This window comes from Callospermophilus lateralis, chromosome 3 (genome assembly GCF_048772815.1).
Source record: "Callospermophilus lateralis isolate mCalLat2 chromosome 3, mCalLat2.hap1, whole genome shotgun sequence".
NCBI lineage: Eukaryota > Metazoa > Chordata > Mammalia > Rodentia > Sciuridae > Callospermophilus > Callospermophilus lateralis.
In genome coordinates this window covers 4,384,432-4,412,003 of record NC_135307.1, presented here as the reverse complement: position 1 = coordinate 4,412,003, position 27,572 = coordinate 4,384,432, and the positions used below count along the sequence as shown (strand labels likewise).

At 39.5% G+C, this 27,572-nt stretch overlaps 1 protein-coding gene across 1 annotated transcript in view; it reads left to right on the top strand.

Annotated features, from left to right (window-relative positions):
• Rcor1 (REST corepressor 1) overlaps nucleotides 1-27,572 on the top strand; it is a 133,393-nt gene that overhangs the window by 67,966 nt on the left and 37,855 nt on the right. Inside the window, exon 3 of the mRNA XM_076849601.1 lies at nucleotides 9,928-10,011. Within this exon, the coding sequence (XP_076705716.1) occupies nucleotides 9,928-10,011 (84 nt within the window). The remainder of the gene's footprint in view (nucleotides 1-9,927; nucleotides 10,012-27,572) is intronic.

Below are 27,572 nucleotides of genomic sequence, written 5' to 3'. Positions count from 1 at the left end.
TTGTAGGGTTTAATTCCAAAGAGCTGAAGATTGAAAATTGTGTAGTTATTCATTCCAATTTAAAGTTTAAGCATTCAGAAAGAAAGAGATTAGAAGAGAGAGCCAAACAGGACACATGTATTCTGACTGTAGGAAGATACAAGTGTCTAGAAATTAAATTTGCGGCTGACTGCCTCTAAAAAGAGGAGAAACTATTTTCAATTGAGAATACTTAGGCATTTAACTTTGGGGAAGAAATACTTACTGAAAGACAAGGAGGAAAACTGAACTTCATATTGTAGTTGTTTTGTTTTTCTGGTGCTGGGGTTGAGTTTTTGACTTGTCTTTATACTTAGGATAACATAGTGGTTAACACCATGGGCTCTGGAATCTATTGCTTGAAATTGAACAGAACAACCATTTTCTTTTGAGAGCTAACTTACCATTAAGATGGGTTGTCACTGAGGAGACATGCTTTTAGTGTGGATATAGTGGTGTTGTGGTGTTCTAGAGTTAGAGCATTCAACTTGAGTTTTTGGGTCAGGATCCTTAGAAGATAGTATTTGGTTTGTAAGATTATCACCTCCATGACTACTATTTTTGTACCTTTTTATTGAGCTGCTGGTTAAATTAAGACATTTTACAAAAAGTTAGAAGTTAGGATTGTGGAGAACAAGATTTGTTACAAGAGCTTGTAGTCAGCATGTCTTGGACAAGCTCTTCCAGTGTGATTATTCAGGGTGAGAAAAGCCTACTGGAAGGGGAATGTTCAGTTCATCCAGTTCATCTTTCTTCCCCTTCCTCTGTGTTCATCCAGCTGACTCTTCTCTTCCTTCTCTTTCCCTTTCTGCTCCCACTCAGGTCATCAAGGGCACAGTGGACAGCCCTTTCTCGTCTGCTCCACAGACTTGTCTTCAGTGCTCTGGGGAGATGGTCCTGTGGGAGCATGGGCCTGCACTAATGAAGCCCTCTCCTTTCCATCATCCCATGCTTTTTACACTGGCACCCTCAGGGAGTGCACAGTCCGTGTGTTCTGTGCCAGCTGGTTCACCCTTCTTGGCCTTTGTGGTCAGGCACAGCCAGGGTCAGAGTGCCCCTCAAGTGTGAGGACTGAAGGAGCCAGTAAGCAAGCCTATTGCAGCCTTGAACTCAGCAGTTGCTCCAGCACTGCAGCCTCTGCACAGTCTTCCTGCTTGGACCCCAAGGGTGGGCACTCTGCCGCTTACACCATCCATCTTGAATTGCTAATGGGTCTGGAGTGACAGCTACTTTTTTCTTCCTAAAATTATATCTTTTACTCTATCAAAATCTGCAGCAGTTAATCTATTTTATTGGTTTTTATAGAGGACCAACCTTGGCTACGTTTATCCTTTGTGCCTTTGTTTTCCATTGCACTAATTTCTGACTTTCATTGCCTGCATTCTGTTTTCCTCAGGTTATTCAGTTTGGGATTTCCAAGTTCTTCAATTGGATACAAGTAATTTTTAGTCTAATTTTATTATAAGCATTCACAGCTATGGAGATTTTGGTAAACTACCTCTTGTACTGGTTCCCATAAGTTTATATAGTTTTTTATAGTTGAGTTTTAATTAATTTAATTTTTTTTTTTGTCAAGAGTTTTCCTTCCACAGAGGATTTTTTAAGAGTATGGTATGAAGGGTTTTGGTTTATATTTTTAATTAGCTTTTTACTTTTTAAATTTTTACTTGCCTCATAGATAAAAAATATAACCTCAGGGCTGGGGATGTGGCTCAAGCAGTAACGTGCTCGCCTGGCACGCGCGGGGCGCTGGGTTTGATCTTCAGCACCACATAAAATAAAATAAAATAAAAAAGATGTCGTGTCCACTGAAAACTGAAAAATAAATTTAAAAAAAGTATTATCTCAGTGCTACTTAGTCATTGAAATGTGTTGGAGTTGATTTATGGTCTTGTACATGGTCAGTTTTCGTAACTCTTATAAATTACTTGGGAAAGATGTTTATACTCTAATTAGATGCAGCTTTTGAAGCGTACATAAAAAAAAACACTTGTTCACTGTATTGACAGCCCTGTATTTTTTAGTCTTTGCTTAGGCTGTCAACTGCACCCTCTCCCTGCGTTTAGGGTGCTGGGTGTGGAACCCAGCCTCGTGGGTCCTGTAGGCACGTGCTTTCCTGCCGGCTGCACCCCTAGCAAGGGATGCATTTTTTAGACCATCCTTTTTTATCTCTTTGGCATTGTGACTAATATTTTGGCTTTATACTTCTTCACTTGCATCTCAACTGCTGAATTTACTTATTGAGCTATTTGTTTAGGTGATTATATTTTTCTTAAAGAAAAAACTTTGTCATTTTTTATGCTTTCTTGTAGCTTACTCATTTTGTGATTTCAGCTTATTTTTTCTTAAAGATTTCATATGTGTTTATAATTCTGAATTTTTATTAATTACAATATAAGCCTGGTATCTGCAAACCCACTCACAGTGATTGGTTGAAGGACTTGTCGTCTCTGAAGGTGAGTTCATGCTGATTGGTTTTCTGGTAGCAGTTGGAGAGCCTCCGGGCAAGTGTGGTCTTGGTTTACAGTTACAGGTTTTAAAAGCGGCCTGTTGGTCAAGTATTTTTAGGTCTTGGTCTGTGGTAATTTGCCTTGCTATAATCATACCATGAATTGGCACAACTAGAGCAGACTTGCTGCAGCTGAGCAGAGTGGGCTGGCTGGCTTTATTTCCCTCACAGTGGTGTCCCCTTCAGCACTCAGGAGTTCTTGAGTTCCGAAGGTATGTGGTTTTCATTTTCTGTAAGTAGTTTGCACGATTCTCTCCTCTCAGGAAGGAGCAATGTAATAGATGCAGGTTTATGAAATGATACTTTCTAATTTTTAATTGAGCTCCCTTAACATTTTTCTTTAAAACAAAACTAAATTGTACTATGAATGTGTTCTTTCAGTGCAAATTCAAACTGGGGAACATATGCAGCTAAATTACAAATTCTGTTTCTTTATCCAGCGACCCACTTCTTTTCCAAGGAATTATGTACATTTTAAACTTATAACATTGCGTGTCTGATCTATATTTTGATATTTTGCTTTTAAATTCATTTACTTATGAGAAAATATACTAAAAGCATATGAAATAAGTAATCCCTCTGTTTTTTTATAACAGCTTTCTTGAGATGTAATTTGTTAAGGAGACTTATTTAAAAAATACAACCCAGTAGTTTTCAGTATATTCACAGAGTTATGCAGCCATCGCTAGAAATCAGTGTGAGAAAATTTTCATCATCTTACAAAGAAACCCTATGCTTGGCAGTGACTCCCCATTTCTCCCAGCTTACAGCTTCTGGAAACCACTTGTCTACTTTTAGTCTCTATAGTTGCTTGATTTATTATTTTTATTTTCTAATTTTTTAAAATTTGTTTTTGGTTTTGGTACTTGGGCTTGAACCCAGGTTCACTCTATCACTGAGCTATACCCTAGCGCCCCACCCCACCTTTAATTTTTTTTTTTTAAGTTGTAGATGGACACAATATCTTTGTTTAATTTTATGTGGTGCTGGGATGGAACCCAGTGCCTCACGCATGCTAGGCAAGTGCTCTACCATTGAGCCACGATCCCATCCCCACCCCCAGCTCTTTTTATTTTTTGTATTGAGACAAGGTCTTACTAAGTTGCTGAAGCTGTTCTTGACCTTGTAATTCTCCTACCTCAGCCCCACTAGCTCCCGTTTGCTGGGATTACAGGCATAGGACCAGGTTTTACTTTTTTTTTTTTTTTTTTGTGACGTGTTTTCAATTCTCACCTATATTGATCATGCATTAGTGCTACATTCCTTTTTTATGGCCATCATGCGAATAATGGTGCTGTGGACATTTGTGTACAAGTTTTCACGTGGTCCTATGTTCTCATTTCTCTGGACTATGTTACCTGTAATTGTATAGGAAATCACTTTAGCCTTGTCATGTTTATACATGACAAAGGATCTAAATAGACATTTCTCCAAGAAAGACATATGCAAATGGTCAGATAGCAAGTCCAGTGTGCTCATTATCATTAGTCATCAGGGAAGTGCACATCCAGCTGCAATGAGACACCACTCCTGCTGGCTAGAACTCAGGGTCAGTCAATACCAAGTGCTGGCAGAGATGTGGAGAAATTGGAACCCTCAGACTGTGCTGGTGGAATGTCAGGTGTTAAGCATAAGATGATGCTCTGCTTCCAACCAGAGGACAAATAAATTATGGCATTGTAAAATAAGAAATAGCTAATTCATGGTTTCAGGGAAGAATAAAAAATAGGTTAGAAGACTATTTTCCTTAGTGTGGGGCAGTGAGATGATTTTTAAATTTGAACACAGCAATTGTATTAGAAACATCAAATCATGCAGAGAAGACTTCCTTTTTAATTCTTTGTTTTGAAATTATACAAACATAAAAATACACAAAACTGCATTTGTCTACCACAGTTGTGCAGAGAGCAGTATTACATTATAGATGCTGCAAAGCAAGATCCCCCTCTCAGAATGGCTGTTAACCTGATGTTTAAAATCTTTATTGTGTATGTCTTATTCCTTAAATGAATGTACCCCATAACTGGACCATCACTTTTACATTTTAATATTGATGCTTATGCACATTTCCTTTAGTTTGCTTCTTGTCATAGAAATTGTGTGGATCTGATTAATTTTATTTTCTGTGTTTAATTCCTTTTAATTCACATAGCCACCACGGTTTACCAGTCCCTGTTGATGGGTGTTAGAGTGTTTCTTAGTTTTTGTACTGCATCTGCTTCTGTAGTGACTATCCTTATCAGTCAGGGTTCTCCAGAAAGACAGAGCTGATAGAGTATTTATGAATGTGTGTCTGCATTATATACGTGAAGTTTATTTTAAGTAATTTATTTGTCTGATTGTGGGGACCAGAGAAATCTGAAATATTTAGGGCAGGCCTGCTGTGAGGAGTTGAGACTTCAGTCTCAGTCACTTCCCTAAAATGTCAGTTTTACCACTGGGCACTGTGGAACACACCTAGCAATCTGGGAGGCTGAAGCAGGAGGATCACAAGTTCAAAGCCAGCCTCAGCAATTAGTGAAACCATCTCAAAAAATAATAATAATAAAATAAAAAGGGCTGGGAATGTAGCTCAGTGGTAAAGTGTTCTGAGTTAAATCCCTACTACTAGATAGATAGAATCTCAGATTTTGCTCATAAAGGTCTTTCTTTGGACTTGATAAGGTTCTCTCATGTTACAGTGGGTAATTTTCTTAAAAAACACTCAACTGATTAAAGTTGTTAATCCTATCTACTAAACACTTTGATAGCAACGCCTGTGTTAGTGTTTGGTTAAATAACTGTATCTTGTCGTCTAGCCAAGCTGACACAGAAAACACACACCCTAGGTCCGAACTACTTGGGAGGTTGAAGCTTCCTGGCTGCTCAAGTGGGCGGGGGGCTTTGGCTCAGGCCTTGGAGAGCAGCTTGGACATAATGGCACCTGGTTTCAAAAAAGAAGATAAAACAAAAACCAAACTGACCAGTACATTATTGTTCCAAGCCATGTCTTAATGAGTCTCCAGGGCAGAGACTTTCAGTCTTGGAATAAAACCTCCACCTATAGTTTATACACACACTAAATGAAATTGTACGCTATTTTTCATTCTTGTTCTTTAAAAAATATGCTGATTGGGGGGCTGGGCATGTGGCTCAAGCGATAGCCCGCTCGCCTGGCATGCGTGCGGCCCGGGTTTGATCCTTAGCACCACATACAAACAAAGATGTTGTGTCCGCCGAAAACTAAAAAAATAAATATTAAAATTCTCTCTCTCTCTAAAAAAAAAAATGCTGATTGGGACTCAATAAATTTTCATAGGTCTGAGCAGCATGTGGAAGACATGGCTGTCACATGTACTTGGAATTGCCAGCTGTAGGGTCACCCTCCTTTTGCTTTCCTCCTCCCTGTCATTCCTACCCACAGCGCAAACCCCTTTCATCTCTATGGATGGCACTGGGTGATTTCAGTTTCCCCGGGTCCTCTGGTTGCTCTCGGTAGGGCTCTGTTCATGTTCTGAGGTCTTTAGCTCTTGATCTTCTACTTCAGACAGACAACAGCTGCAGCATACACCAGTTTCTATGACATTGTTCCCTTTTCATTGTATTTATAGTTTTCAGTTTACATATAGAAAGATTGACCTACTTTTGCTGTATAGTCCATGTCCTCAGAAGATTAGCTCTGCTTGCCCTGACCCTCCTGCACCTCTGTCCTGGAACCTTGGCCTAACCTCTGTCTAGTTTGACCCTTTCAGAGTGTCCTGTGAATGGATGGATGTAGAAGTAACCCACGAGGCGGCTTGCCATCACCAGGATGATGCTGGGGAGATGTGTCTGTGTCACTGCGTGGGTGAACAGCTCCTTTGATTTTACTGCTGTGTACTCTTTAGGTACCATTTGTCCATTTCCTCTCAGAAGGATGTCTGAGTAGTTGATGGTAAATGGAGCTAAGGCACACTAGGCTGTAAGGGTTTGTACCCAAGTGTGAGGTTCCTGGGCCAGTCACTTGGTGGATAGTTTATTTTTTTTGAAAGGTGCTGCTTTCCAGAGTCGTTCTGTCATTCGTGAGCATGTCAGTTCCTCTTGGTTTTGTCAGCACCTAGTGTCACCTGTCTTTGGCTTTAGAGGTTCTTGTTGGCATGCAGTGCTTACTCGTTGTGTTGGATTTACATTTTCCTGATAATTGATGATGTTGAACATCTTTTCGTGTGATACCCTGTCTGCAAATCTTCGCCAGTATATTAAAAATTGGGCCAGGCGCAGTGGTGCACTCCTATAATCCCAGTAGCTCTGCAGGCTAAGACAGGAGGATAGTGAGTTCAAAGCCAGCCTCAGCAGAAGGGAGGCACTGAGCAAATCAATGAGACCATGTCTCTAAATAAAATACAAAATAAGACTGGGGATGTGGCTCAGTGGTCCAGTGCCCCTGAGTTCAATCCCTCATACCAAAGGTGGGGTGTGTGTGTGTTATTTTACTGTTGAGTTTGAACGTTCTTCATATATTTTGGATGCAGTCCTTTGTCAGGCCTGTGACACATGCCTTTTTTTACAGGGTATCTCAACAGTGTATTTTAGAGAGCAAGTTATTTATTAAATTTACTTAAACACAATTTACTGTCATTTTATGAATTATACTCTTGATGTCATAACTAGGAACAGTTTTCCTAAACCACGTTTATGAAGATTTTTTCCTATGTTTTTTCTAAAAGTTTCATAATTTTATGTTTTTCTATAATATCCTTTTGAATAAAAATTTCAAGATGTGGAGTCAAAATCGAGGTTCACTTTTGCATATGGAGATCTAGTTGTTTAAATACTCTTTAAAAAAAAATTTTTTTTTTAGTTGTCAATGGACCTTTATTTTATTTATTTATTTGTGGTGCTGAGAATTGAACCCAGTGCCTCACACATGCTAGGCAAGTGCTCTACCACTGAGCCACAACCCCAGCCCTCCAAATACTCTTGTAATTTTTTCTCTCCTGAATTCTTTTTGTACCTTTGACCTTTGTTACAAGTCAGTCAAACATATTTACATGGTCTGTTTCTGAACTCTTCTGTTGCCCTGATCTGTGTCCTCTTTTTCCAATGTCATGCTGACTGTGGTACTTGCCTCACACAGTGATAAGCCTTCACACAACTTGATTCTCTCTCTTCTGGTCATTTTGCCTTCGGCTTTCTTTCATTTATCTGTCGTTTTATTTATATCAGTATAGACTCATAGGTTGTTATTTTATTACTCTCATTTATTTTATTGCTCAAGTTGTTGTGGAATTTCCCTATGGGAAAGAGGTCTCTTGTTCTCTGAATGTCTTCAGACTTTGTCACATAACAAAATATTGTAGGGTTTTCTAGTATTGCTCTCCTAGCCTTGTATAAACCACTTCTTCAAGGAGCACTGGTTTCTTTTATTGGAGAATGGTATTCAGAAACCATGTCTGGGAACTGATGTACTCTGTTTGTCATTCCTTCAAGACCCTCTTGTTGGATGGCTGTGGGAAATAAGTGCATACGTGCATGTATGCCACAGCTGTAGTTTAGTTGATCTGCAAACCAAGAATTCATACTGTTTTATCATCAGTTTGGCACCTTAGAATTTTTCTAAAATCCTTTCCATATTGTAACTCTTTTTCTCAACCTTAATTATTTTGAGATTCATTTGTGTTCTCATGTTTATCCTTTTTATTGCTGAATTGTATGCCATTCCATGGGTATGACACATTGTTGAAAACTGTCAGACCTTTTCCCCAAAATGGTATTGTTATTTCATACTCTCACCAGCAGCACGGAGTTCCAGTTCTGCCACATTCAGTATTTTCAGTGTCTTAATGGATAATGTGAATGGCATCTCATGTGGCTCTAGTTTGCCTTTTCCTTAATGACTTGATGATTTTAAACAGCTTTTTGTTTATTTGCTAAATACTTGCCTCTGTTGCCATGTTGCTGTGGTCTGAATGCCTGTCTCTCCACAGCTCACACTACAGCCTAAGTGCCACATGTGGGTAGGGGGTCTCAGTAGGCTGCAGGGCTGCACCCTTGTAGGTAAATTCATTGCCTTAAAGAAAGGGTTCCTTGGGATTCAACTTTTTCTGTTGTCTTAATTTTATTTTAAGATCATGTATACTATTAGTATTTTTCTAAAAGAACTATATAAAAAGGCAAACTTAAAGGTAGTCAACGCCATCTTTTTTTGGTCACATTCCTGTCCCCTCATCCTTCATTCATTGTCCCATAATCCATAAATTTACTTACCAGACTTTGTGCATTTCCTAACTCCCTATTTATAATGGGGAGGGGTGGCGTTTTTATATTTAGTTGTCTTTGCCCCCTTTTAAGTGAGGTCCATAAGTTTAGTTATATTTTAGGGGGCGATAATGTTAAGAATAGAAGAAAAAGGCCAGCACTGTGATCCCTGCCTCTCAGGAGACTGAGGCACGATGATCCTGAAGTTCCTATAATAAGACTGTATCTCAAAAAATAGGAAAGGAAACAGGATCATGCTTTAGATGTTCTTGTTGTAATATATGACATTTGCTTGCAGTTAATCGAGTTATACCAGCGGTCAACTGGACACTTGACATACGTTAATTTGTTGGCCTTTTGTTTTGTATCACAGATTTATAAGGATTTGAATACATTTTAGAAGCTGCTTTTTGGGTTAAAATTAAAAAATATATATTTGGTTGTAGATGAACACACAATATCTTTATGTATTTTTATGTGTACTTTAATTTGTAGATTTTAAAAGTATGAATTTCTTTACTTTGGCTTGACAGTTTAAAGATTTCTAACCTGTGGTTTCTTAATCTTAATAAAGCTGTTAAAAGAGTATTTTAATTTTTTAGTTGTAGCTGGACATAATATCTCTATTTATTTTTATGTGATGCTGAGGATCAAACCTTGGGCCTTGTACGTCCTAGTTGAGCGCTCTACCACTGAGCCACAATCCCAGCCCTTGAAAGAGTCTTTGTACTAGGGTTGTTATGTCACTAAAAAGTCAATCTGGTAGAGAAGGGTGAGGGTATTGTGCACATGGAGAACTTGGGGGCAGACAGCTCCTTTCTGGATATACCTGAGGGTAGAGAGGGGAAGGAGCGCTGGGTGCTCTGCCCTTTGTGCACTGCTCTGTTTTGCCCTTCTGTGCTGTCTCCCCACCTAGCAGGTGGCAACAGCAATGATATCGGCCTCATAGGCACCTGTGTCCAGGAATTAAAAGTAAAGTGGGAAAGGACCTGGAGATAGAAGGCTTTAGCAGCCTGTCCTTCTCCCTGCTCTGTCAGTAAGTGTGTGGGTGCCCTAGGCAGCTTCAGGGGAAAAGGGCCCCTGTCCTCACCACCAAGGCCCTAGAAGACCAGAGCGTTTATTACTTACTGCTTGCTACTGTATCTGCTAAATTTTAATAAAAACTTTTTTTTTCTTTCCACAAGCCAAACTGGCAAGGCGCAGTCAAGAACGGGATAATCTCGGCATGCTGGTCTGGTCGCCCAATCAGAATCTGTCAGAGGCAAAGTGTAAGTCTCAAAACCTTCCTTCCATGCCCGTGTGACCAGGAGTTCCTGTGCATACTACATTCTCTAACATTTTTAAGTAATTTATAGATTTCGAAAGTATGAATTTCTTTACTTTGGCTTGATAGTTTAAAGATTTCTAACCTATGGTTTTTTAATCTTCATGTCCCCCACCCCACCCCCCAAATTCTGTGTAAGGTACTGTTGAAGTAAGTAAGAGAAATGGCTCCGAGTGGAAAGAAAATTATCTTAATTTGGAAGATCACTAAGGGCAAATATGTATTATTAGAAAGAGGTCTTACTATTGAGCCTTGAACCTAGCTGGAAATAAAATTTTTGAATCAACTGTTAACTGTGTGAGATTTTTTTTTTTTTTAGTTGTAGTTGGACACAATATCTTTATTTTTATGTGGTGCTGAGGATTGCACCCAGTGCCTCATGTACGAAGCAGGTGCTCTACCACTGAGCTCCAACTCCAGCTCCAGCTCCAGCCCTGGGTGAGATTTTTTTTTTCCCCAGGCAAATACTCTTGACTGGGTTTTCTTTGCCAGGAGAGATAGAGTTTCTATAGCTGTTAATATTAGATATATTTTCTATCCCCTCTGCTCATAATGCCATGCCAGATTAATTTTTATATCTGCTATATTACCATAAGTCTTTGCCATATTCAAAGTCCTTATTTTCATCATAACTTGGAGACTGATGCTCCTTTTGAGAATTTTTTAGTGGATGTCCATGGATGGCATTTATTGGCTTTGTTAATTCTGAAGTCATGTGCAGTGTTTTTTGATCTGATATACATTTTTATTCTGAAGCAAAGGACCTTGGATCCTCATTGATCTCTGACAAAATAGGTTAGAAATAATTGTTCTGTAGTGTGGTAGGGCTTAGAAATCTATCAGTGATGATGTTCACAAGGAATCTCTTGAATGTTCAGTGAAGGCTGGAGCTCTTGGGCTTCGATTAGGATTCTCAAGGTTATGTTTTGCAGTATTCAAATAGGTGTTAAGGGGCTGGGGTTGTGGCTCACCAGTAGAGTGTTCACGTAGCGCATGGAAGGCATTGGGTTTGATCCTCAGCACCACATAAAAATAAATAAATAAATAAATAAATAAATAAATAAATAAATAAATAAATAAAATAAAGATATTGTGTCCAACTGCAACTAAAAAATAATATTTTTAAAAAGCAGGTATTAATGGGTTTCTAGTGCCAAGACAGTATGAGAAATGTATCCTCCTCTTGAATATTTAATATTCTTTTTTTTAAAATTTTTTTTAATATTTATTTTTAGTTTTAGGTGGACATAATATCTTTATTTTTACGTGGTGCTGAGAATCAAACCCCATGCCTCACGCATGCTAGGCGAGCACGCTACCACTTGAGCCACATCCCAAGCCCCTTGAATATTTAATATTCATGTAAGCATATTTAAGTTGTTAAGAGCTCATATATAAAGAAGTGGTTTTTTTAATTTTTTTTTTTTTTTTTTTAGTTGTAGATGGACACAATATCTTTATGTGGTGCTGAGGTTCGAACTCGGGGCCTCAAACATGCTAGGCAAGTGCTCTACCACTAAGCCACAACCCAGCCCAAGAAGTATGTTTAATTTTGACTCAGAGGGATCCCTTTTTGTATAGTGCCTTCCCTGGAACTTGGAAATTGAACTACTCATAGTAATGTTAAACTCAATTAACATAATATTCTTCTTAGTTCAATGTGATTTTTTTTTTAACCCCCGCCCCCTCCAACTAGAGATTGAACCCAGAGGTGCTTAACCACTGAGCCACATCCCCAACCTTTTATTTTTTGAGACAGGGCCTCATTGAGGTGTTGAGGCTGGCCTCAGCCTCTGGGATTACAGGTATGTGCCACCTTGCCTGGCTCAAAAGAAGATCTTAATTTTATCACCATCAGGCTATTGTATGAATTTAGAAGAACAGAATAGCAGAGGAAGAGTATTGGCACTTCTGATGCCTTCGCCATGTTTGAGAAAACCTTTCTATGCATTTTCTGATTTTTTTTTTCTTCCCTTTGAGCATTTGTAGGGACTTAAAAAAGCCATCTATGCCATTTTTTAATGTATTATTCTCTCTTAAGGAGAGCTGAAAATCTACCTCCCTGTGTTGTAAAGCTTTGTTTGCTGGGCTGTGCTGAATAAGTCTAAATTACTTCACATGAGCCATCCTGACTCCTTTATGCTGAGTCCAAGTTAGACCCACCTAGTTGCTTTGAGTGCTTTTCAAGGTGGTTTGATTTTGGAGTCTCTTTTCATTTGTTGCCTTCCTGGACATATTCATGTGATCATAATACCTATCTCCAATTGTGTCCAAAGCTGAATATTGAGGAGGGTGGGCATTTGCTGAGCTTTATGTCAAGCACAACAAGTACTGAACTGCTGTCCATGTTCCCATAGCTTTCAGTCTCTACAGAGAACTTTTCCAGGGGAAAGTTCCTGTTCCCATTTTACAGCTCATCTTCCACAGAAGTGTGTAGAACCAACATGGATCCTATGTGATGGAACTCAGAGTGATGTCCAGAGTTACTGGGCTCTAAACCTGTCTCTCAGACTGAGTCCTTCAAGTCTCAGGCTTCACTCCTGCTACCATCTGTCATTGCAGGCCAAGATTATATTAGCATCTTTTGCCTATTTGTATTTTGTTCTCTGTTGGAATCTTTGGAGTCAGAATTTGATTTATATATATATATTTCTAGACAGAGAAGAGCAGAATATATAAATTTAATAGGTTTTTATACTATGGTTATTGCCTAAGGTAAAGTTGCAGTTGTAGTTTAATCCCTGCTCAGAATTAGTTAAAGCTTTAAACCTTAATAAACAATTTAGGGCTGGGGCTGTGGCTCAGTGGTAGTGCACTTGTCTGGCGTGTGTGAGGCACTGGGTTTGATCCTCAGCACTGCATAGAAATAAATAAAATAAAGGTCTATGAATAACTAAAAAAGTATTTAAAAAAAAACAATCTAAAAGAATTCCTTTTGTGTGGTATTAAGGCTTGAACCCCCAGGGTGTTATATATGCTAGGTAACCACTCTACCACTTAGCTACATCTTCAGGTATTTTTAAATTTAATTTTTGAGACAGGATCTTATATTGCTGAGATTGGCCTCAAACTTGTGATCTTGCAAAATGCAAATACCCTTCCTCTGCTATTCTGCTCTTACAAACTCACAAAACAGCAGCCTGATGATGGATTTCTTTTTTAAAAATTCAGTTAGACCAAGGAGAGTATTGTATTTATAGCTTGGATTCCAGGCATGCACCGCTATAACATTTATATATTTATATATAAGTTTGGAAGACAGAAAAGTGCAAAAAGAAAAATTAACCCATTTCCCCATCATCCCGAAATAACTGTTAAACATTTTGGAGTGTTTCTTCCAGTCACTTTCCCCCTGCATATTTGTATAGATGAGATGGTGTGTGTGTGTGTGTGTGTGTGTGTGTGTGTGTGTGAGAGAGAGAGAGAGAGAGAGAGAGAGAGAGAGAGAGAGAGAGAGAGATTTGAGCACTCCCACATTGTTCAAATGCCTTGTGAACATTTAAAATCACTGTAATAGTTCATTCTATGGAAAACTTTTCTACTGAAAATTCGGATTATTTTTAATTCAATGCTATTGTAAACAAAGCCTGCAGTTAAAAACTGAGTCATAGACCTTTGCTCATTTTTTGGTTTTGTTTTTGTTTTTTCTTAAGTTGCATTTCTAGGAATGAATTGTGGGTTGGAAGGAATTTACTTCGCTATCCAAGTGTGAGGACGTGTGTGTGAGAACACAGTGGTATTCTCTCAAGTCAGTCAGGGTTCTCCAAGTAGGTTCCTACTTGTGGAATTTGGGAATTATGCCATTGACTAATAATCTAACCAAAGTTGGGCAATAAAATGTAATTTTGGTGTTAATGCAAATGAGGATCCATAATTTATTCTCTATCATCTTTCCCTTGGTTCTTCTCCTCTGTAATAGGCAATTTTTTACTCACTACTTGCCTTTCTCCTTTATTTGAAAGGAATGTTTTAAGTGTTGATTGTCCATCATTGATTTGAACGTTAGGTAGACTAGGGGATTGGGTCTTGGTTGGATTTTAGCAGATAGCAAGAAATTTTGCCTATAAATCCCTGGCTTTTCTCTGTTGGTTTCTTCTCAAAGCAGCTGTTGAGATTCTGTCTCTTAGGATTACTTAAGATTATTACAAAAATTTTTAGTTAAAAACTTTTTGTTTATAAAAATAAATGGTCAGGCTGGGGTTGTGGTTCAGTGGTAGAACGTTCGCTTAGCATTGCGAGGCCCTGGGTTAGATCCTCAGCACCACATATAAATAAAGGGATTGTGTGCAACCACAACAAACAAACAAACAAACAAACAAATAATAAATAAATAAATAAATAAATAAATAAATAAATAAATAAATGGTACTGGGCTAGAGTTGAAGCTCAGTGGTAGAGCGCTTCTCTAATGTGTGTGAGGCACTGGGTTTAATTCTCAGCACCATATAAAAATAAATAAGGGCTGGGATTGTAGCTCAGCAGTAGAGCACTTGCCTAGCACACGTGAGGCATTGGGTTCAATCCTCAGCACCACATAAAAAATAAAGGTTATTGTGTCCAACTAAAACTTAAAAAAAAAAAGGGACAAATATTAAAAAAAATAAAGATATTGTGTCCATCTACAATTAAAAATAAATATTAAAGAAACAGTACTGCAAAAAAATTTGAACAATATATAACATAATGTAGATAGTGAAATCTTTTCCATAGCCACTGTTTACAATATTCTTTTTCTAGCATTTTATGTATATTAATATAAAAAACTTTCATCACAAAGTATAAGCTGCTCATCAGTTTGTTCCTCAAAAAGTATTTTGGACTTTGTCTCATCTTACCACATCTGCAGTTCCTTTTTGACTATAACAATGTATAGGGCTTGGGATGTAGCTCAAGTGGTAGCGTGCTCGCCTGGCATCCGTGAGGCACTGGGTTCAATCCTCAGCACCACATAAAAGAAAATAAAGATATTGTGTCCACCTAAAACTAAAAAATAAATATTAAAAAAAAAAACAATGTATAGCTGTACCATAGTCCTTTTTTTTTTTTTAAACAAAATTGACTATTAGTAAATATTTAAATATTATAGGCTTCTTTTATTGTTAAAAAAAGGTTACATGAACATTCTTACTTCCTGTCCCTGTAGCATAATGATGTTTCCATCAATGCATATATGGTGGTCCCATAAGATTATAATGTAGTTGGGCACAGTGGTGCATGCCCATAATCCCAGTTGCTTGCATAGCCGAGGCAGGTGGATCCAACGTTTGAGGCCAACTTTAGCAAGTTAGTGAGACCCTGTCTCAAATTAAAAAGAACAGGCCCCCCCCCAAAAAAAAAAAAAAGCACCGAGCTGAAAAATTTCTGTTTTTCAGTGATATTATAGCCCTTGTATCTACTCATTTGTGGCTACTGCTCTGCAGTCCTTTAAGTATAACACATATAATTAGCACTTTTTTTTTTTTTTTTTTTGTACCAGGGATTGAACTTGGGGACTCTTAACCCCTGAGCTACATCCTCAGCCTTGTTTTGTATTTTATTTAGAGACAGGGTCTCATTGAATTGCTTAGCATCTCACTTTTTGCTGAGGCTGGCTTTGAACTTGATCCTCCTGAGCTGCTGGGATTACAGGTATGCACTGCCATGCTAGGCTTATAATTATGTACAGACACAAAAATGAAAACAAATGATGATGGAGCTGGTTTATGTCTTGAATTTTGAATCATGATCATTATTTATTTATTTATGGTGGTCTTGAGGATGGAACTTGGGGCCTCAGGCATACAAAGCAAGCACTCTGCCACTAAGCCACATCCTTGTATTTTAAAGTGTACTTCTACTTATTAACATAGGATGTTTTGCAGAATTTTTTATGTCGGCAGCCTCATACATCTCATGTTTTCTGCATCTCCTGATTGTTTCGTTTTCTCTTCATCAATGCTGTGCTGTTTTGATCATTATGACCCTAGGAGTAGAGGCTATGACTAATGCACATACACCATGTAGCCCAGTGTGCAGTAGGCTACCTATACCACCTACTTTGTGTGATGTTTGCACACTGACAGAAGAGCCTTAAGACACATTTTTCAGAATGTATCCCCATTGTTAAGTGGCACATGACTGTCTAAAGAGCAGTTGTAGGTTCATAGCTGAAGAAAGCAGAAAATACAAAGGATGCCAGCTTTCCTTCTGCTCTCCCACACCTGTAATTTACCCCTTGGCAGATGTCTTGTACCTGAGCATACCAGAGGGATATATTGGTTACAGTTGATGAACCTTCACCGATATCCCGTTGTCACTCCCAGCCCACGTTGACATTAGGGCTCACTCTTGTGTTGCATGAACGGATGTGTAATGACGTGCTTCCTCTGTTGTAGTTGTCACACAGAGTGGTTTCACTGCCCTAAGAATCCTCTACTCTCCCTTTTCGTCTTCCTGTGCCCCTCAGTCCCTGGCAACCACTGAACCTGCACTGTCTCTGTAGACTTGCCTTTTCCAGAATGCTATCTGATTGGATTCACAGTGCATGGCCTGCCACTTAAGACCGTGCATCCAAGGTTCCTCCATGCCTTCCTCAAGCTTGATGGCACACATCTTTTTAGCACTAAGTAACATTCCCTTGTCTGGACATGAGGGCTATAGTTGTCCATTCAGTTGTATGTCTGAACTCTTGCTTTTGTTTCATTGTTCTGGGTTATTTTGTTGTTGTTTTCTCTTATTTGGTACCATCTTTTCCATCTTCCTGACTCATATTTATTTTTATAGGTAAGTTTTAGACTTGTGGAATGAAGTTCTCTCCAGGAATATCTTTCTTGGGTTGCTTTGGATATGAGTTCATTCACTACTGATAGTTACTCCTGTTTTTGTTGAGCAGGAGTTCTAGCTATAGGGAGTAAGGGGTACAAAAAGGTTATGCTCAGTGGAGAGAGAGCAGGAAAATGAACATGTGAACAAAAAATTGTTTCTAGTCCTCTTTTTTCAATATTTATTTTTTTTAGTTGTAGTTGGACACAATATCTTTATTTATTTATTTATTTAAATATTTATTTCTTAGTTGTACACAATACCTGTATTTTATTTATTTATTTTTATGTGGTGCTGAGGATCGAACCCAGGGCCTCGAACACACTAGGTGAGTGCTCTACCGATGAGCCACAATCCCAGCCCTGTTTCTAGTCCTTTTTAGAGGCAAAAAATTGAGGTCTATCGAGAGGTTTCATCAAATGTTTTCAGTCTCACTGCTAGTTAGTAGCCAAGATTAGCATAGATTGCTGGTCTCCAGACTGCATTTATAGTACACTTCTGAAGCCATCATGCACAGCTTTGTTTAATAAAGTATAATTAAGTACTTAAAATATTACTAATATTACAAGAATTACTTTGGGCTTTGCCTAAGTAACAATCATTTAATGGCAGGTTTCCCTAGAACAGGTGCTCTGGAGAGACAACTTTTGTGTTGAAGAAATGTAAATAATTCTTAGTAGCTAAGAGCAGTAGAGTTGAAACTGTTCTGGCAAATGATCATGGAAAATTGTTTGAAACAGTGCACATTGGGTAGGGGCAAAGGCTTGAATGACAAGAACAGTCTACCGTTGTGTGGTGAGGCTGAAAATGGTCACTCAATGGAGAAGAATGTCTACCCTTAGATTATTTCAGCACTAGGTGTCTCTTGCCCTGACTCAGTGCCCTGATGGTCCCCTTGGGCCCAGCAGAAGGCACCAGTCTTCCTGGGGAGCAGCTGTGGGAGACTGTACACATTTGGGTGAACTGGGGTGTGTGTGAGTTTGCTCACAGGACAAGGGCCTAGTGCTCTCAGGACAGAAGAAGAGCGCGACCGCAGAGGCATGGGGCATGAAGAGGAAAGCAGTGCTTTGCTTTGGAGATTGTCTGAATGTGACTCGTGTTGTCCTAGAGGAATCAAAAAGGGAAGAAACTGGAAGGCAGTTCCTTTCTTAAAGGATTGAGGATCCCTTGAAGGGTTTATAGCTGGAAGTGGTAGCATTTATGTTAGAAAGCTCTTGACAGCTTGTGATGTAGATAAAGTTAGGGTCTAGAGTGAGCAGTGTCAGTGCTGTCCCAGATGGGCTGCCCTGGCCATGCCAGCACTGGGGGAGCACAGTAGAAACTCAGGAAGGCCAGCCATCGATTTCAGGAGCCTTTGAGCTTGTCAGAATGAATGTAGTGGTGGTCCAGGGGCCTTCCGTGTGCCTTTCTAACTGGTGCATCCACACCCTTCCACCCTTGATTCCATGCTGCCTTCTCAGTAGCTTCCACACCCCACCTATGTGCACTGTCCCGGTTTGGGCCACCAGACCTTGTTTGGCTGCACTTATGTATTTTCTGGTGGGACTCTTCCTCTTTGCGGGGATGCTCTGCACTGTGCAGTGTGGTTTGGTTTTTTTGTTTTTTTCCAAATAATGGTATTGGGGATTGAACCCAGAGCCTCAAACATACTAGGTTGGTGTTCTTAACATTGAGCTATATCCCCAGTGACCTCCCCACAATTAAATTTCATTTTGAGACAGGTCTCCCTAAGTTGCCCAGGCTGGCCTTGAACTTGGGATTCCCCTGCCTCAGCCTCCCAAGTAGCTGAGATTGCAGATGTGCACCACTGCACCTGTACACTTCCCTCTTGTTTCTACACTCACTTCATGGAGGTATAGGCTCACCTGATGGACTTTGTATAGTGGAGTAGCTGAAGATTAGCAAAACCCTAGTGGACATATTAGTACCAAGAACTTGCAGAAGGGTTTTGTTATTTGTTTTGCGATACTGGGGATTGAAACCAGGGCTGTTCAGAGCCACAAAGCTGCATCTCCAACCCTATTTTAAATTTTATTTGAGATATGGGTCATGCCCAGGCTGGTCTGGAACTTTGGATCCTCCTGCCTCACCCACCTGAGTCAGTAGAATTATGGGTGTGTACATCTGCACCTGGCTTTTTGTTCTGTGTGGGTTTTTTAAAATTCTAATTTGTTATATATGACAGTAATGAATACATTACAATTCATATTATACATATAGAGCACAATTTTTCATCTCTCTGGTTGTACACAAATTAGACTCATACCGTTCGGGTCTTCATACATGTACTTAGGGTAATGATGTCCATCTCATTCCACCTTTTTTCCTACCCCCATCCCCCTCCCTTCCCTTTTGCTCTATCCAGAATTCACCTAATCCTCCCATGTTTCCCCACCCCATTATGTTTCTTGTTTTTTTTTTTTTTTTTTTTTAAGGATATTATTATTTTTTCCACAATGTCTTTATTTTTTATGTGGTGCTGAGGATCGAACCCGGGTCCCACCCGTGCTAGGTGAGCTCTCTACCTCTGAGCTACAATCCCAGCCCAGCCACAATCACAGCCCACTCCACCCCAATATGAATCAGCATCCTTTTATTCAGAGAAAACATTTGGCATTTGGTTTTGGGATTGGCTATTTTGGGGATTGACTAACTTAGTATTATATTCTCCAACTCCATGCATTTACCTGCAAATACCATGATTTTATTCTCTTTTAATGCTGAATAGTATTCCATTATGTATATATACCACATTTTTTAAAATTCATTCAACAATTGAAGGACACGTAGATTGATTCCACAGTTTAGCTATTGTGCTGTGTGGGTTTTTTTTGTTATTGTTGTTTTGTTTTTGTGTTTTGTAAACAAAAGAAAAACAGTCCCCCTGCCTGTTTTTTCTTTTGTTTAGTTTTGTTTTAAATTTAGAGACAGGGTCTCTCTGATTTGCTTAGGGCCTAATTAAGTTGGGGAGTCTGGGTTTGAACTCACAGTCCTCCTGCCTCAGGCTCCTGAGCTGCTGGGATTATAAGGCCTAGGCCACTGTGCCCAGCTTTGTTCTGTTTTTACTAGTCATTCTCAGCTTTGAAATGTGTAGTTAGGCTGCATCTTAGGCCCAGTTTGGTTTCTTTTACTGACTTGGGGAAAGCAAAGCTTATCAAAGCAAGTATGATCAAGTATACAGCAGATGTGTGGCCTGGGGTGAGGTGGGGGCTTCTTTGAGAAAAGGATGGGCTAGGAAAGGGAGTAATCTGAGGATGACTTGAAATTTGATTTATTTATTGAACTCAGGGGCACTCGACCACTGAGCCACATCCCAGCCCTATTTTTGTATTTTATTTAGAGACGGGGTCTCACTGAGTTGCTTTGCGCCTCACTTTTGCTTAGGTTGGCTTTGAACTCGTGATCCTCTTGCCTCAGCCTCCAGAGTCACTGGGATTGCAGGTGTGCCCACTGCACCTGGCTGATATTTGATTTTTTAAAAAGTGGAATTTGAAAGAGGTGTGTTAGAGCTAGTGGGGAAAACCCTGCGCTGAGGTCCCTGTAGATGGTTACCTCCTGAAGGAGCACACTTCCCAGGAGGCCTGCTGCTGCCTTGGTCTGATGTTAGCAAGGCAGCATTTGGCCATTGGGAGTCCCCACAAATAGATTGTCCTGCTCACTTATGCATTATGTATTCTATAAGATATATATAGTAAGTGAGTGTGCAGTTATTTAAGTGTTAGACTGCATTTTAAAAAATTAGAAAAATGAGTAAAATCTGGTACAAGGGTAAGGAACATGGATCTCAGTGTTAAAGGATAAAAACAGAAATCATTATCTTTACCAGAGATAGTCAAACTGGATGATTTTTTTTTTTAAAAGCTGGCTATTAATGGTTAAGGAAAAGTTAACACATACATGTAAGATATATATTAGGGATTTTAAAATAAGTTTTAGCTTTATGTAATAGGAACCCTTCCTATACCTGCAGCACATATCAAGCCATTCCTACGTTATGAACATTTGACATCAGCACAGTTTTAGTTCTATGTATTATATGAAAGTTGAGAATTTATATACTCATGTGCACACTTACATTCTGTATTTTCATGTAGATGTGTGTGGTAAATAAATGTTTGCCAGCTATATTTTGATCAGAGAGCCGCCTGTCGTTCAGAATATCCTTGGGCTTTGCAGTTCCCTGTAAATCACTCCAGAACCTGGTAGTTGCAACCAGGCCCTGCTAGCCTGACTTCTGTTCTGCTTCAGGAGCTCACTGGTGTCCTCCTTAGTGTCCTCTGTCTGGAATGCTCAGCTCCCAGTGTCCACACAGCTTGTGCTGCTGGTTCCTGCTGTCATCACTGTGGTGTTGCTGTGTCACAGAGGCCTTCTCTGACCACGTAGTAAAATAGGAACCATTTGGTGTCTTTGCCCTATTTGCTTCCTTCCTCTTATTATCACCTTCCTCTAAAATATTATTTATTTTGTGTCTCTCCATATCGTGGAAAACTGAGTGGAGGAACTTGGCATGTCTGTTAGCTCTGTCAGACCTCTTGGCACACATGCCGTACATTGTAGTCCGGTGAAAGAAGAGAGGGTAGGATCTTGGAGTTTCCTTGGGATAGAGATTTTCAAGTACAGGGTTTTTAGCTATTTTCTGTACAGCTTGGCTCATCTGGAATCCTCTGTTTTCTTCATTGCCGCTTACCTCATGGTCAGCATTTATTTACTCAGTAAACATTTGAGTGACCGCTTATGTGCTAAGCACCAATAGGCACTAGAGGAATACATGGGCAGTCTGATGGGCCTGTTCAAATGTGGCCTACGGTCCAAGGGGACGCAGCCCCAGGAAGTGACAGGTTCACTGTGTTCTGACACAGGTGTATAACAACAGCTCTCACCTGTCCTACCTCTGACTGCAGTGTGGGCAGGGTTGGGGAGGATAAGCCTATACCACCTAGTTTTCAGCATTCTGTAAAAAAAAAGATTGGGACTTGTGATTAAAATGATTTTTTGTGTGTGTGAAAATTATTTTCATCATTTCTACTTTCTATTAGGTGCTCTAGAATTGGCTAAAATGGGATGGGCTACCAGCAGACAGAGCCGAGTGCCCCTGTGCATGGAAGCTCAGGGCATCTCAGGGTTACTTGGTTATGCTGTCCTCACTCCCTCGCTCATCAGCCTTTGCCCTCTTGTGCTTGAGTTTCAGCTCTTCAGTTGTGATTTCTCTCTTCTTCCTGTTGGCAGTGGACATTTGGTTATAAGTTTTAACTGCTGCAGATATTACTACAGGAGCGTTCTTTGACCTATTTCTTGGTCCCATCTGGAATGTAGATGCTGGACTCTGAGAGATCAGTGTCAGATAACTTCCCAAAGTGATCAGACTGGTTTATCCTCTTGCCATAGTAAGATGCAACTTTTATTTGCTGGTGTCCTCTTTACTTCTTATTGCTACGGTTGGGTTTTAGACATCTTGTGAGTATCACATTGTTTCTCATATCCAGGAATTTTGCTACTTTTTATTAGGTGTGATGAAGGCCTTATGGTTATGTAAAATTACGTTCACATTGAATAGACATTTAGATTGGTATTTATAGCAATGAAATGAATAACTGGGACTTACTATTTATTTATTTATTTATTTGATACTGGGGATTGAATCCAGGGCCTCATGCATGCTAGGAAGGTACTCTGAGCTGTATCCCCAGCTCTGAGATTTACTTTAAAATTCTTCAGCAGATATAAAGCACATTTTGGGTTCAGCTAGCTGAATTGGAATATGGACACAGATTGTTGTTGTAGTATTTCATTTACTATTTTGTGGTTATGTAAGAATATACATACTTGGAAAAGACATGCTCAATATTTGACTAGAATGTATAAAAATAACTCTCAAATGCTTCAGAAAAAATTATATATGTACATCAAGTTTGTTTTAATGTTAAGAATGGCATATATACTTCCCCTAGTCATGGATATTTTTTTCGTTTGAGAGTTTCTGGGGGCCCAACCCATGTGCCCCTCTTAACACTAAAAGTACGTGTTCAACACCCGTCTCTCCCCCAGTATGGCTATGACTAGTGTATGCTTCCATGAACTCGGGTTGTAAGCACAAATGTTATCATACTGCACATAAAAGTTTTAAAACTGCAGTTTTTCCTGTGATTAAAAAATAAACTGAAATGTGGATTTACCTAAGCATGTCCCCGTGTGTGTGCATGTGGTGCTGGGAATGGAACCCCAGACCTCACTTGTGTTAGACAAGTGCTCCAACCCCTGAGCTGCACCTCAGCTCCCCCTTTTTTTTAATATATATTTTTTTAATATTTATTTTTTAGATGTAGATGGACACAACACAATGCCTTTATTTTTATGTGGTGCTGAGGATGGAACCTAGGTCCCAACTGTGCTAGACAAGCGCTCTATCGCTGAGCCACAATCCCAGCCCCTTAGCCTTTTTTAAAATTTTATTTTGAGGCAGGGTCTCACTAAGTTGCCCAGGTTGGCCTTGAACTTGTGCTTCTTCTGCCTTAGTCTCCTGAATTGCTGGGATAACAGGCTATTATCGGTGGGATAACACCGTTTCACCCAGTAGCCATGTATCATTTGTGAACATTTAGATTTTGTTGTTCCTTACTATAAATAACACATGAGTAAGCCAAAATGTATTGTGTCCTTCCCCAGTAGACAAGCAAGTCTCCTTGACTGCAGGTTAGAGTTTCCAGCTAAGTGCATTCACGGTTGTTTTTCTCTGGCATTTATGACAATTAGAATTAATTATCTGTGTAATTATGTGTCTGTCCAACTGTAAGAGTTCAGAAGTGTACACATGATCCAGTCATTGCTGTAGGGGTAGCACTAGGCACACAGTAGGCACACAGAAAGATTTGTTGAGTCATTGGAAAAATAATTCAGTATAAAACATTAGCTCATTTAAAAATGTCACCCTGCTGCTGCCTACTTTGGAATATATGAAAGAAGCTGTTTCTGTTGCAGTGCTTCCATGAAGGTTTCTTTACTGGATGAAGAAGCCCACAAGTTTCAGGCATGAAACTGTTGGAGGCGCAGTGGAGGCCCCTCCCCACAGCACACAGGCTCACTGTCCTCACGGCTTTGCTTGCCTCTCAGGGCTGAGGAGCTGGTTCCTGCAGGGGAAGTGACTCCTGTGAAGTGTGTGCGACAGCTTCCTGTGACATAAGCCTCTTTTTTCCCTTCAACTGCTTGAATGGCCTTTAGGACCCCTACTCGGTGGAAGGTGGAATACACATGCCCCAGAAATGCGGCGTGCATAATCTCCAGATTGTAGAGCTTTCTATCCACCTTCTGACCATCCCTTTTCTCCTCTGCCCAAAACCCCTCAACAAGAGGTGGGGCTTGAAATCAGTACTTTTTAAAGAGAGCACTGGAAGGAAAAAGTTTAGAGTGATTGGGAATTCATAAAGCAAGGGGTTAAAGGCATACAAAGCTCATAGTATAGCATATGTTTATCTGGGTTTGATTCCCAGCACTGCAAAAAATAGTAATAATAAAGTAAAAATAATAAAGTAAAAATAATAATAATAAAGTAAAATAATAATAATAAATAAAATAATAATAAAGTAATAAAAATGATAAAATAATAAAAATAAAGTAAAAAAACCCTCATTTTATGTAGTAATAACAAAAACCACATTTCTTCCTGTTTCTGTGATTTTGATATCTTCATGACCTTTTTTTTTTTTTTTTTTTAAATATTTATTCTTTAGTTATCGGCAGACACAACATCTTTGTACATGGTGCTGAGGCTCGAACCCGGGCCGCACACATGCCAGGCGAGCGAGCTACCGCTTGAGCCACATCCCCAGCCCATTCATGACCTTTTTTAAAAAAAAGAATGTTTTGGTTGTAGATGGACACAGTACCTTTATTTAATTTTATGTGATGGTGAAGATTGAACCCAGTGCCTCACACGTGCTAGGCGAGCCACTGAGTTACAACCCCAGCCCTTTCATAATCTTTTTATTGTCAGAACTTTAAAGTTCTGTGCTTGTTGAGATGTGGGAATTTTTGTTTGTTTCGTTGTGTTTTATTTTTTATTTAGAGTCTCACTCTGCCCAGGCTGGCCTACCAATTTCTGGTGTCAAGTGAGTCTTTTGCCACAGCCTCCTAAGAAGCTGGGAATTAAAACACTACTATGTGTGACTTGAGATTATTATTATTTAAAAAAATATTTATTTTTTAGTTTTAGGTGGATACAATATCTTTATTTTATGTGGAGCTGAGGATCAAATCCAGTGCCTCACTCATGCCACATGAGCGTGCTACCACTTGAACCACATCCCCAGCCCCTCAAAATATTATTTTTATTATATTAAAATGTGGAATGCTGAGCTGGATGCAGTGACACACACCTGTAATCCCAGCAACTCGGGAGGGTAAGTCAGGAGGAGGCCAGCTTCAGCAATTTCGCAAGACCACCCTTTCTCAAAATTAAAAAAAAAAAAAAAAAAAGGTGTGGGGAAGGGGTCTGAGGATGCAGTTCAGTGGTAGAGCACCCCTGAGTTTCATCCCTAGTACCATTAAAAAAAAAAAATTCAAAAATAAAGCTGCAAACCAATGCCCTATACTCTTCAATGTTGTGCTCTGATTTACTTGCCCATCATAACAACATTGGGAGCATTTAAAAAAAAAAAAAAGTACAGAACACCTCAAGTGTGTCATTTCTTGAGCTGGGTGTGCTCATTTATGAAAATTCACCAAAATATGCATGGTATTTTTTGAACACCATATATTTGCAGGAAGTCCACCTGTATGTCTGTGCACATATGAATGTGTGTATACTACACAAGAGTGTTTCAGTCAGCATCAGACTCATCGACGACGGGAGCGCCAGAAGACTCTGTTGTCTAGGACATCATGGTGCTTCAGTGTGGGAACGTAGACTCTGTGATGTTTGCAGAATTGAATTGCCTGATGATGGCTTTCTGAGGACACATCTCTGTTGTCAGGCGACCTGTGGAATGCAGGTGTGCACATGTGCACGTGCACTGTAAGGTGGGCCCCCAAGACCAGCTCATGAAGGAGGTTTGTCAGGTAATTCTGATGAGTCAGGATTGGGAACTGCTGAGCTCCTGCTCAGCTATTTAATCCTGTGGTTATAAACTGCACCAATGCTCTGGTTGAGTCTTGCTAACGTTTACAAAGGAATTAAGCTAATAGTTCTTTATGTGTGTTTATTTTAGTCCCCACATTACTCTGAGAAAGTGTCCTGTAGTTGAGGAAAGGAGTTATTCAGCAGGCTGTTGGCAGAGGCCAAAGACTTTGCCACTTGTGTAGGCTCTTCTACTGCAGCCAGCTTTCTGGAGGGAGAATCAGCAACAGCAGCCTTTTTTCCTCTTCTTTTTCCTTTTCCTGTCAGTGTCAGGAAACACAGACCATAGTTTGGACCATCAGTTCACATTGTACAAAGCTATATATATATGGGGGCAAATGAGATTATTTTGAATATACAATTGCCTGCTTAGGGACAAGTCAAGTTAGTTGATTTGATATGGAAGAGGTAAAGTGGATGGTATGTCCCTGTACACACTTCATTCTGTGCGTTTGCTATGGGAATTTTAAAAGAGGAATTTATTTATTATTCAGTTTGTCCAAGAAGAATAAATGGCATTCTAGTGACTGTTGGTTTTATTGATATGAGAGAGATGTGTCTTTCAGGATGTGTACATATGTGAGTGAAAACTGGAGCAAAGACTAGACTGCTCTTACCCTGCTGTTATTGAGGCCTTTGTGTGTGTGTGTGTGTGTGTGTGTGTGTGTACACACGTGTGAACATGTAGGCAAGTGCTCTACCAGTGAGATAAACACCATGCTCTGGGGAAAAATTGCAATGACAGCATCTATAAAAGCATTCACATTCAACATTTAAAAATTTTAAGAATTACTCATAAAATATTAACCTGTAAGAAATTTTTAAGATCATTAATGATCATGTACTCTCATACTAATGAGAAAACTGAATTGTAGAGATGAAGGCAGGCAGAAATGATTCAGTAATACAAGTTGAACCTGGATGGAGGGAGAATGCAGAGGTGGAGTTTGGATAGGAATAGATGCCAAAGTTGAATTCCAGTGTGCATGGTTGAGTAGAGTATCTATTCACATATATTTAATATTCAAAGAAGCAGCTTTAACAACAAAAACTGGACAGCAGGATACTGTTCTGTAGCATAGAACACTATACTGCCATAAAAATGAAGAACACACCACATTGCCCATCCTAGCAGTATAAAGCTGAAAGGAGAAACAGGTCCTTTTAAAAACTGCTGCACACAGTGCGATGCAGTGCCTCAGAACTTTACCGCATCCAGCCTAAGTAGCATGCCTGCTGGCTGCCCACACCAGGACACCAGGACATGAGGTGAACAATTCACATCATCAGAGATCTGACAAGTGCAAAGTAATAGGCTTGGGCTCCCTCTGAGGAAGAAGTCAGAGGTAGGAATGAGGAGCTACGTATGCAGCTTCTATCTACCATGCACGGTATTGGTTGTGTTTTACTTTTTATAATTGAATAAGGGTTTTATATAATCATCATCATAATGAATTTGAAGTACTGGGAATTGAATCCAGGCATGCTCTACCACTGAGATGCATCTCCAGTCCCTTTTTTTTTAAAGTCAGGGTATGATTTACTTGTGGCCCTCCTGACTCAGCCTTTTAAATTGCTAGGAGTATAGGCAACCA